General features: G+C 48.9%; 1 protein-coding gene across 8 annotated transcripts in view; it reads left to right on the top strand.

Annotated features, from left to right (window-relative positions):
* The window catches only part of LOC125435696 (protein eva-1 homolog C-like), a 330,938-nt gene that overhangs the window by 147,999 nt on the left and 170,439 nt on the right, over window positions 1-12,500 (top strand). For 7 of the 8 annotated variants that reach the window (XR_007244905.1, XM_048502064.1, XM_048502025.1 and 4 more), the window contains one exon: window positions 1-23. This exon is cut by the window's left edge and continues 124 nt beyond it. The exons of the other annotated variant lie outside the window; for it this stretch is intronic. Coding sequence is in view for 6 of the 7 variants with exons in the window: in XM_048502064.1 (XP_048358021.1) it covers window positions 1-23 (23 nt within the window). In the remaining variant the exon portion in view is untranslated. The remainder of the gene's footprint in view (window positions 24-12,500) is intronic. 8 annotated transcript variants of the gene reach the window in all.

Genomic DNA, 12,500 nt, shown 5'->3' with positions numbered 1-12,500 from the left:
CCTCAATGTTATCTACACATGCGGTAAGTCAAGCTGGTGGTTTTTTAATTAGTGGATGGATGTCATTTGTTGACATTGATTCTTGTGCCACGTGCTTGGTGTTTATTTCAAGAGGCAGAGGCAGGCTGACTTCTGAAGTGTTCCGTGGATCAATATTCGAATTGGTGTCTCTCATTCTGGAGGCCGTTCCATCAGAGAAAGGCCCTCCTGGTCTGGGGAAGTCGTCACGCTTGGCTTAATGGAATTGCATGACACAGACCTAAGTCTTTTGTGGCAGTTGTCTTGAATGGATCCAAGCTTGTGGTCTCATGGGATTCTTGAATTGATCCAGCTTTGCAGTCTTGAGTATCTCTTGCTCTCACAACATGGTTTGGGGTCATGCTGCTCCTAGCATCAGTGCCAAAGAGGAACTGGATATGAAGTTTCCAAATGCAGAATTCACATTAAAACAAAGGCCCCCCCCCCCTATGATTTGTTCCTGACATCTTGGTGGTTTGGCAACCTTGTTTGGTCCAGAAGGATTATGGTGTTGATTATTTTTCTGGATCTCATCCACTGGCGTCGCCAGAGGGACGTGGGGAGCTGAGCCACTTGCTGAGGGCAGAATCTGGGACTTCACTGCCCCCTAGCAACTGTGCCCCGTCTTGAATTCACCATGGAGTTTTGGACGGGGTGCAACTGAAGGCTGGTGAGCGAGTATTGCCCACCCCCCGTCTCCATGTGGAGGTCCAGTGTGGGGCCAACTGGCTGGCTCCACGTGGAGATCGGAGCAGCAAGGGCCGTGTGGGGTCTGGCTTCAGTCAGGTGTGGATCCAACTCTAAGCTGCAGCCTGGAAGCTCAGACTGAGCATGCAGGGGTGGGGTGAGCCCCACTTGCCGGCGTTCAGCTGCAACAAGGGGGGGACTGCAGTGGCATTCCTGCCTAGGGACAGGGGGTACCCTATGTCCCCGGGCGCCCCCCATTTGATCACGTGGGGGGGGGCGCCAACATTTCAGGGTCGTTTGTGTGTTTTTAAATTTTTAAGTGTTTTTTCACGTTTTGGCCTGCAGGGGGCGCATTTGTTAGGCTAGCGGTATCATCCAGAGACTGTCCTGATGATACCACCCAAATTTGGTGATGTTTGGTTCAGGGGCGGCAAATTTATGGGCCAAACATCGCCAAACTCGGGTGGTATCATCAGGACAGTCTCTGGATGATGCCCTGGAATCATGGTGCCGCTAGCTTTAAAATGCGCTCCCTGCAGGCCGAAAAAACACCAAAAATACCCCCCAAAAACTCAAATACCTTGCATTCGCATTTGTTCATATTTGGGCAGGACATAATCGGACAATTTTTGTCCGAATGTGCCCAAATTTGCCCAGATTCTGGCCAAATCTGCTATTTGTTTCATCTGAATCTCCAACCCTCAAAAGTGATGCTGTTTCAGGGTGGGGGAGAATCCATTCTTCTGTAACAAGCAATCACTTTCTTAATTTTGTTCTTTTAAACCGAGGACCCCACATTGTCCCTTTAAGGTAGATTTAAAGGAAGAATCTGAGCTCCCTAGTTTAAACACCATTGAAAGTGATGCTGTTTTGGGGTGGATTCCCACTGGAGGTGCTCTTTCTTATGAGAGATGATGCTGGACAATTTGTTTGGTAAATCGTTTTGGCTAAATGGACGGTGATTTGTGAGAGATTTACATGCTTGAATACCCACTTTAGCACCTCGGCTTTGGAGTTGTTTCTCAGGGCTAAATAAACCTACCCTCCATAGGGTTGTTGTGATTAGGAAATTAGGAAAAGAGTTGGTGGGGAGAGAGCCATGTATGTTTTGATGGGAGTGGGAGGTGTTTTGTGAGCTGGTACAAAAAATCATTGTTTGGTCATGGTGGGGGAGGGTGGCCGCCCATACCTGGGGTAGGGGGGGGGTGCCAAACTCAGATTTTGTCCCCGGGCACCAGTTTGCCTAGGTACGCCCCTGGGGGACTGCAGCTGTGGGGGGGGGGGCATGGTGCCCTGGGTGAGCCCTGGGTATCGTTTCTGCTGGCTGCACCCCTGATTTCATCTAGCACTCCAATTATGGTTAAGGCTTTTGTTCAGAAACTCTTGACCCTGAAAATGAAAGAGAGAGAGAGAGAGAGAGAGAGAGAGAGAGAGAGAGAGAGAGAGAGAGCTTGCTTCAGCTGGCTAAGCCACTCATCTGTGGAAATCCAGAATCTCAACTGCTTTTGTGGCATTTCTCGTATTAAATAAGGGAACATTGGGTTTTATTAAGAATTTCGCTTCCTGTCCTCCGGAGCAATATTCAGTCTACCTCTGGGATTCTGGGGGCATAACTCTGTTTTAGCAAATGGTGGCATCAAAAGTACCAAAAAAGGAGAAAATGTGCGCAGCTAGGAAGAATGGGGAAATGGGTTGTGGGTATTTTGGCTTGGCCAATTTAACTGAAGACAAAGAATTGTAAAGGCTGCTTAAGGGTTACTTTTTAGCACATTGGACAACACAACCAAAAGGAACTGGAGACAGGAATGCTGCTTTTGTGCTTATTAGAGTTAAATGGCACAACATCCAGAGAGAATGTGTTGTTGTGTAGTTTCAGGTCCACCATGGCTTCCATCTGTGATATATATTGTTCCCAGGGCCTGGCAACTCAAGGGGTTGACAGAATGTCAGCTTGGCTCTGGGTGTTCATTGCTGGGGCCTGGTGACCTGTCAGGGGCCTCTGCGCTGTCTGCTTGGAACGAAGATCACAGAGATGTCTCTAGCCTCGGCCGGAGGGCTCACCATGTCTGGCCTTGGGGGTTATTTTCGCTTTCCCACTTTTGCGTTACGTGGGAAGGGGCAGGCTGGGGATTGGATCCGGAGGAGTTATGCCGCGGGGTTTTTGATTGTGGGCTCAGAACTAGCTTTCCCAAAGCCAGGCACTTGTCGTCCAATTCAATAAAAGTTTCTGATTCAAGAAATCCATGGCTGGTCATGGAGTGGATTCATAGGTCTGACACAGTTAAGATCCACCCACCCCACCAAATCTCTACAGAGTAAAGTAACTACACAGCAGCTCATCCTCTCTACTCTCTTTGTGTGAAGTACCTTCAAGTCTCAGCTGACTTATGGCGACCCTGTGGGGTTTTCAAGGCAAGAGACATTTGGAGGCTGTTCACTATTGCCTGCCTCCTCGGGGGCTGAGAGAGTTTAGCGAGGACTATGACTGGTCAAAGGTCACCTCACAGGCTTCATTTGGAGGAGTAGAGAATTGAATCCAGTTCTCCAAATTGGAGTCCGCCGCTCTTAACCGCCTCATCACTCTCCACACACTTCATGCGGTGCCTGGGATCTGTGCCTGGCTGGCGACGGACATTGATTCCTCCCTCCGTCTTCAGTGGACCTTGTCCCCACTACAAAGCCCATCACTCTTAACACAGGTCACTTGACCTTAATTCTAACAAAGGCTTATAGAGAAAGGAGAAGGAAGGTCAAGGGTAAAACATGCTCATGAGGTGGATTAACTCAATAAAGGAAATTATGTTTGCAAGGCCTGAGCAAGGCTTTTAATGATGGGACATTTTGTAGGTCATTAACTCATAACAGCCAGCGGTGGACTCTAAACTGGAGAACTGGGTTTGATTCCCCCCTCTTCCACATGAAGCCTGCTGGGTGACCTTGTGCCAATTACAGTTCTCTCAGACCTCTCTCAGCCCCTGTGGAGGCAAGCAATCGTGGCAAACAATGTCTTTTGCTTTGAAAACCATATGGGGTCACCACACAGCAACTGGGACTTGAAGTAGACACTTATACAACTCACCTTTTGCTGGAAATGACTTGACGGCACACACAGCACATTTAAGGTGCAGAAGGGTGAGTGGCTCCTCTACTTTCCATTTCCACCCTTTGTGGATGAGTGCATTTCTAGTCCTCTTGAGCCTTCTCTCAGCTGCCTGAGTTTTGATTAGACAGTGATACTTGCCAACAGGAGAGACTCTGTTATTTGTCATCGACTGAATGGTACTCTCTGTGGATCATGATATGCTTTTCTGGATGAAACGCCTGCACAGGCAGCACTTAGCTGAAGTGGAAATGCTACATGTTGTCTTCTGGTAGATGACTGGAGCAGGAAAGTAACTGGCAAACGGGTAAGATAATGATCTCACAAGTACATACATTAGGGCTGCCTTAGTCCAGCAAAGTGAGCGGATGGCAGCATCTTCCAGCATCCAGAACAACCAGGAATATTGAAACAGGAAAGGTGGATTCTGTGCCCTCTGCAAACAGCAATGCAGTTCAGAGGGGTGGGACTGGGGTGCTAACATCAGGTAGCAGCTGGGGAGTATGAGATTTGGGCAGTGGGGTCACATGTCCTCAGGCACATGCCAGCTGGTCTTGTGGGGCCCCCTGGAGAATCGCCCCACCCCTCCCCTTGGCCCTACCCCACCAGGCTGTTCCTTCAGGAGCAGCCTAGCAGGGCCAGGCTGACGGGTGGCCTGTGGCAGGCTTCCACAACTAAAATACATGGGGAGCAGGGCCGCAGAGGGGGAGGGGGGATGCCTGGAGCAGGTGTTGCCCTGAGTGCTATCCCCCCATGCCTCTGGATTTGGGGAAGGGAGGGACCTTGGCAGGGTATAATGCTACAGACTCCATCCTCCAAAGCCGCCATTTTCTCCAGGGAAACTGATTTTAGGGCGTTTCCGCACTTTAAAAAAAGCTGAGGCAAACTGGTCTAGTTTGAATCGCTATTTTTGAGCGCGAGGTTGTACTCCCCACCGCAGCTTCTGCCCCTCAAACGATCCTAACGGGCAGCAGCCACCAGGATTCCCCACTTTGAAGCTGTGGAACGTGCATTGACCTCAGGGACTATCCTGATTGGCTGCTGCTGCTGGGCGGAACTTTTAAAAAACTTTTATCCACGTCTGTGCGAGCATGCGCACAACCATACCCGGAAACGGGGAAACAGGTGATTAAGGGCAACCTGCATGCCTTCGTGTTTTCATGTCTATCCCACCTGAAGCATCCACATGAAACACTCTCCTGTTACTAGCACTTCCTGCTGGGGTGAAAATACATAGCACTGGAACTGGCCCTTCTGTTAGACGTTCTTCTCTATGCCATGAGCTGCTTAGTTCTATGAAACACACACACACAAAATCATCCCTGGGCGGGCTCAAACCGGCAAGCTCTTACACACCAGCACAAACACTTAACAAACTGAGCCATAGCTCCCCTTCTAAATGAAGGTGTGGAAAAAGGCATGTCAAGGCAGAACTGACTAACACAGTGAAACGGGGAAATGAAGCTCCGTTTCCATGTCCTGTCGTGTTTAATGCTGCCTCAGTAATTCATTCACTGCTGCCTCTTCATTCACAAATTCATTCATTCACCAGCCAGACGTTGCTTCGAATAGTGGATCTCAGCTCCATGTTTTTTTTAAAAAAAACAGTGAATGGAACATGTTTAAACTGTGCTGGGGACAGAAACTGTGGGGATTCATGGTGGTATGTTTTGAGTAAACCTGAATGACAGTGGGACCAGTTGCTTTCACGCTGCTTTCAACCCAAACAGAAGAAACTTGTCCTGTTCAAAAATCAGCCCCAATTCCTTCATACACTTTAAAAAAAAAGACTCATCCCTGGTGGGACTAGAACTAGCAAGCTTTCATATTGCAGCACAAGGAGACAGAAGGCTGCATTAACTAGTTAAGTCACAGAAACTCTAACAGCAAATAGGGAAAAATACTAGGCTTTCAGTGAGTGCTCCCTTGCATTGCTATAAAAATGACCCTAAGCTGCAACGTGGGGTCAAATACACGTCAATCTCTGCTCCCCGAAATAAAAAAAGGTGTGCGCTTGCACACAGCCCACTGCTTTCTTTTTGGGCACTGCCAGGGGCGGGTGTAACGAACTAGCAAAGTCCAGGCCAAAGTAACCGTTTTCAGTTCTTTATTGTGCTGGCAATCATAGTCGGATACAGGCAATGCGAGGTCTGAGAGCCTCAGGCCTCTGATAGAAGATTTTATACAGTGGCATATCACATTCCTGCCAATACAGAATAAACAAAGCCAATACTTAAAGCAATACAGAATAAACAAAGCATAGTTTCCCACAGGCAAGTAGAGATAACCTACAAGCGAAAATCCCCATCCCAGGCAGAAAGCCAGAAGCAGCCGGCAGCCACCTCCCAAGGACAGACCACACACTCACCACATCCTGACATTCCGCCCCTCCTAAGATTCCCCTCCCCCCGGCTTGTGAGGGAAAGCTTTATGAAATGCAGAAACTAAGGTAGGGGCGTGAACATCCGAAGCATTAATCCACTGATTATGACCAGTGGGAAACCCCACCCATGAAACAAGATATTGTAAGTGCTGGAGGCGCATGCGGGAATCCAGGATAGCGTCGATCTTGTAATGCTTGTGGCCATCAATCAAAACTAACAGAAGACATTCCAGAGGGCCGTGCCAGGCATCGAAATCTGGAGCCCATTTGAGCAAACTGGAATGGAAGACAGGGTGAATGTTGCTAAGAGACTTAGGCAACTCAAGTTTAGCAGTTACATTATTAATAATTTGTACAATTCTAAAAGGACCAATAATTTTTTCCCCAGTTTGGAATATTTATGTACATCATGGAGGTTTTTTGTAGACAAGTACACCCAATCATCAACATGCAAAGGGAAATCACTCCGGTGTTTGTCTGCCTGGGTCTTTTGGGCTTCCTGAGCCTGGCAGAGAGCTATACCAATCGAGTCCCACCCCTTGACTATGGTTTGGATCCAGTCATTTAGTTCAGGGGGTTGCAAGGGATCGGAGCCCAACAGAGGAAATGGTGGAGCAGAGCGTCCAGAAACAACTTCAAAGGGAGTTTTCTTGGCGCTACTGTGCTCCACATTATTGTACGCATGTTCAGCAAACAGCAGTAAGTCAGCCCAATTATCCTGATGGTAATTGGTGTAGCAACGCAGGTATTGTTCTAAAGTCTGATTGGTCCGTTCCGACTGGCCATCAGATTGCACGTGATACAGAGAACACAATGCGGGTTCAACCCCCAAAAGCATTAAGAAAGCCTTCCAAAACTTGGAGATAAACTGAGGACCTCTGTCCGAAATTATCTTAGCGGGTGCAGAGTGCAAACGATAGATACGTTGAATGAACATTTTGCCAACTTGGGGGCTGAAGGGATGGTGGAGCAAGGTATAAAATGAGCTTGTTTGGAAAACAAACCCACCACAACCCATAATACAGTATTGCCATGACTCTCGGGTAGATCCGTTATAAAATCCATGGAAATAACTTGCCACAGATAGGAGGCAGGAGAAATGGGTTGTAATAAACTGTGGGATTTGCCAGGAACGGACTTGGCCTCTGCACATGTAGGACAGCCTTTGACGTACGTTTCAATATCCTCGCGCATAGAACGCCACCAAAATTGCCGGCGCAGTAAATGAAGCGTTTTCAAATATCCGAAATGCCCCGCCTGTTTAGCATGATGCCCAGCAAGGAGTACCTCCTTACATAGAGAAGGCGGAACGTACCAGCAGCCCCCCCCTTCGCCACACCCCATCCTTTAAAACCAGTGCAGGATCGTTTTCATTTTCTGGGATGGGGCTCCTCCCTGCTAGAAGGAGGTCTTGTAAGAAAGGCGTAATGAGTTCATTGTGTGAGGGGGACGTGACGGGCAGCGGGATCAAAGGTGGAGCCGGACGGGGATGCGCGCACGTTTGGGCTTTGGTGACAGCCAGGCCCAATTGCGTCGGCGATAAAACAGTCCATGGAATGGCGCGTAAGGACGTTTCTTCTCCCTTTGGCAGACAGGAAAGGGCATCCGCCAAACGGTTGGTTTTCCCGGGGAAAAATGCACCGTAAACTGGAAACCTGCCCATCATAATTGTTTAGCGAACATCATGCTAGGAGTCGAGCGAGCCGCCAGGTTCTTGTGATCAGACTGAACCTGGAAAGGGTGTGTAGCCCCCTCCAAGCAATGGCGCCAAGTGCGAAGGGCTTCCTTAATAGCCGCAGTCTCCTTATCCCCTACTATCCAGTTCAGTTCCGGTCCAGAAAATTTCTTGGACAAATAAGCGCAAGGGGTGAGCTTACCGTCCTTATTTCTTTGCAAAAGGGCTGCACCTAGCGCTTTATCAGAAGCATCCACATGAACCACAAAGGGAAGGGAAGGGTCAGGATGTGCCAGGATAGGTTCCGTGGTAAATGCGGTTTTGAGTTGCTGGAATGCATCCTGACACTTGTCGGACCATGCAAGGGGGGGTACCTGGTTTTGTGGCTTGTAGCCCCTTACCTTTTGTGCATAACAAATCAGTCAAAGGCAGTGCAATTTGGGAGAAATTGTGGGATAAAATCACGGTAGAAATTTGCAAATCCCAGGAACGACTGCAGTTCCCGGTGGGATGATGGAGTGGGCCAATTAACCACCGCTTCTACCTTGATGGGGTCCATCTCTAACCCCATAGCCGAGACTCTGTATCCAAGAAAGTCCAATTTCTCCTGGTGGAAGGCGCATTTGGATAATTTTATGAATAAGGAGTTATTGAGGAGCCTTCGCAGTACAGTCCGGACTAATTTAACGTGCTCCTCCTCATTCTCTGAATAAATCAACACATTGTCCAAGTACACCACCACACCTTTAAACAACAAATCATGCAACACCTCATTGATCAGAGACATGAGGAAAGCCCTTCTGCGCCCCAAGGCTTAACTCCGAATGGTAATAAATGGTAGGATATTCAAACTGTCCAAACTTAGTATTAAAAGCAGTAAGATATTCATAGCCTTCGGCAATCTGGACCCTATAATAAGCTTCTCGCAAGTCCAACATGGTAAAAATCCGACCAGATCCTAAAGAATCTAATAAGTCCTTAATCAATGGCAAGGGGTATTTATTGGAGATCGATACAGCATTTAAACCCCTATAATCAGTGTATAGTCTTAGGGAGCCATCTTTTTTCTTAACGAATAACACTGGTGCCGCATAAGTACTTCGGGTTGCCATTCGGATAAAACCTCGTGCCAAGTTTTTATCCAAAAACGCCCACAACTCAGCCTCTTCAGTACGACTCATGCAATAAATCCGCCCTTTTGGGAGTTTGGCTCCTGGAATTAATTCAATTTTACAGTCAGTATCCTGGTGGGGCGGCAACTGGTGGGGTGGCTAAGGGGATCAGTTCCAGTCCAAGTGCTATTTGCAGGCACATAAGGCAATGGGAACAACCCGAGTCTACCAGGACTCGTGCTAGGATACGGGTGTTTTTTGCTGAATTAGTCAAGTAGTCATTAATGTAATGGGGGCGCCACCATCACTCACCGCATCTTTTGGAGGCTCAGAGGTTTCAGGAACCGCCGTAGAGAGTCCAACTTCGGCTGGGTCTTCCCCCTCCTCAGGGGAATCTAATTCCTCTGCGGCCAGTGCTTTGGAAGCACCTTGGGATGCCTTCGGAGCAGTTGAACAATGTGGTGGTTTGGCAGTTGCTTTTTAGGCGGGGCCCCAGGTTTGGCTTTCTTTGGGCAGTTGGCAGCCATGTGTCCAGGTTCGCCACAGTACAGACAGAGACCTAATCGGTGGCGTCTCTCAGAGGTGGTTTCAGAAGTGGTAGTAGATGGAGTCGTGGAGGTGGGTGCTTTTTTCACTGACACCAATGTTTGTTTAGGTGGTTGGGTTTGGTCACTGTCCCTTTAGAGCGATTGAGTCGGCCGGCGATGATACTTCTGACTTCGATCCACTCGGCTATGGTGCGGGGTTCATTGTTCATGACAACCCAACGATGAATCTCAGGGTCAACAGCTCCATAGAAGTACTCACATTTCATGTGATCTGGCCAATCAGGGATTCTACTGGCTGCAGGTTGAAATTGTCGGGCGAAGTTTGCAAACGGTCTGTTGCCCAGCCGGATCGTCTTTAAGGTTTTCTTAGCCTTGTCAACAACATCTCTGTCCTTGAAACGGAGATGCAGTCCTTGCAGTAGTTCAGCCACTAAATTCAGCTCCTCCACTTCTAGTTCAAACAATTCCACAAACCATTCAGCGGCTTCTCCATCCAATACTGAACCAATGTCTCAAACCTTTTCTCATTCAGAGCAATACATATCATCATATTCTTGCATGTGGGCATCCAATTGAAGGATAAAATAGGGTAGTTTAGATGCTGTTCCATCAAAACGAGCAGGAATGTGAGGCCGGGGAAAGCCTCGACCTGGAGGTGCTGGGGGGATTGGGGCAGCTTGCTGCAGCGGTACGGGTTGAGGGTAGCTCTGAGGCTGTGGTCTGGTGGGTCGGTCGTTCTTTGTTCACGGGCGAGCCTGACTTGCCATGTAGCGCCGGTGGTCCGACCTCATGGTAGCCTGAATGGTGAGTTCCCATTGGAGGTCTTGTTTGGACTGCTCTGCTGCCTGCAAAAGTTCACATTCCTGTTGCTCCCAATCCATTTGAAGTTGACGATACAGCGCTTCCCTTTCTCTGTCAAATTATTCTCTCAGTTGAAACCGCTGATGAACACAATAATCAGTCAAGGCTTCACGGGTTTCCTGCCATTCATGGTTGGCCCGCTCCAGTGCTGCATGTTGCGCATGAAGAGTGAACGGGTCTGGATCATCACGGGGTCCCAGCCATCCCCAATCTGCAATTCCTCCATGGTGCGGTGCTGAACCGCTCATGGAGTGGTTCCATAGTGGCCTCCACTCAGCAAAAGCAGTGGGCGATAGGGAGGTTAAGAGACTCGCGGTATCTAATCTGGAGGAACCGGTTTGATTCTTCGCTTCCTTCGGCCGGCCAGCCTCGGAGTCTGTGGAGGTAGCTTCATCTGGGGAATTCAGATTAGCCTGTACACTCCCACACACAACAGCTGGGTGACCTTGGGCTAGTCACAGCTTCTCAGAGCTCTCTCAGCCCCACCCACCTCACAGGGTGTTTGTTGTGAGGGGGGAAGGACAAGGAGATTGTAAGCCCCTTTGAGAGAAAAGGGGGATATAAATCCAAAGTCGTCTTCTTCTTCCTCAGCATAGGCACCTGGAGGAAGTGAGCCTGGGTGTGAAACATCCAAGTTCACCAATGGTTCCCTTTCAATGTCCTCGTCTGGCCAATTGGCTTGCGCGCCCCTTTTGGGAGACTCGGAGTCAGAAGATTCTCATTGGGGAAGCACCATCCAGGTGGTTTTGGGTCAGGCCCCTGTGCTCTGCCACTGGCTGGTCACCACGGGGTCTTCAAAATAACGATCCAGGAACCTCTCCATCGAGCCGTAAGTTGTCCCGTGAATGGTAGATAAACCAATTTCCTCAATCACCACTCTCTTGACTGGTTTGTAATCCATGCGGCGGCGGGTGGTGAAATGCGTTTCCACCGGAACACGATCCATGGCAGCCCCACCACCAACATCATAGGATTCACGTTGCAATGGAATGCAACCTGTTGATACGGTTCGGCGGGTCACCCTCAAGGTAGCCTGTTCGACCTGCTCCTGCAACCTGAGGAAAGCAACAATCCAGCTGAGACGAGATCGGGATAAGGCAACCAACGACAGAGGCTCTGCTTCTGGGTCCAAGTCCCGCTCAGACTCCTCTGGAACAGCTGGGTCAGGGGGAGAATAGACGGGACCCTCTTTAGGGCCTCCGTCCTAATCTCATATTCAGAGTTGAATGGACCCCTGAACCCCAGCTTATCAGGATCCGTGGAGGGGAGTCCACGGCGAGACATCAGGTAACCTTGTACAGCAGTCAACAGTTATACTGAAAAAAAAAGTGAGACCTCGCATAATGTAACGAACTAGCAAAGTCCAGGCCAAAGTAACCGTTTTCAGTTCTTTATTGTGCTGGCAATCATAGTCCGATACAGGCAATGCGAGGTCTGAGAGCCTCAGACCTCTGATAGAAGATTTTACACAGTGGCACATCACATTCCCGTCAATACAGAATAAACAAAGCCAATACTCAAAGCAATACATAATAAACAAAGCACAGTTTCCCACAGGCAAGTAGAGATAACCTACAAGCGAAAATCCCCATCCCAGGCAGAAAGCCAGAAGCAGCCGGCAGCCACCTCCCAAGGACAGACCACACACTTACCATTTCCTGACAGCGGGAAACTCAAACCCGCAGTCACCCCGCCAGGCTTCCCCACCTCCCCGCGCTCCCTGCGGGTTTTTCCAAAAGGCTCTGCTCCAAACAGCGCCAAAAATGACGCATGCCAAGGGGGCACAAGAGCGGCAGAATCGGGGCTGCTGTTTTGTCGCCGTCCCTGTAGTGGGAGTGCTGGTGGACCCCGCGTTACTTGGCGAGAGTAGCGCGCACCAAAAGGTAAATGGGGAAACGACCTTAGTCATCTGGAGATCAGTGGTAGTAGTTTGAGATCTCCAGGGGCCACCTGAAGATTGGTTACTAAAGATGGGGCAACAATTTGTACATTTGCTCACCTGGAACAATTACAGTTGATTTTTGAAAGCATTTATACAATTATGAATGAACATGAAAAGACTATTCATGCAGTTGGTTTATGAATGAACTGAGAATGAAGACAATATATGCTATTA

Source organism: Sphaerodactylus townsendi, linkage group LG01 (genome assembly GCF_021028975.2).
Source record: "Sphaerodactylus townsendi isolate TG3544 linkage group LG01, MPM_Stown_v2.3, whole genome shotgun sequence".
NCBI classification, from domain to species: domain Eukaryota; kingdom Metazoa; phylum Chordata; class Lepidosauria; order Squamata; family Sphaerodactylidae; genus Sphaerodactylus; species Sphaerodactylus townsendi.
This window is presented reverse-complemented; position numbering and strand designations above follow the sequence as displayed.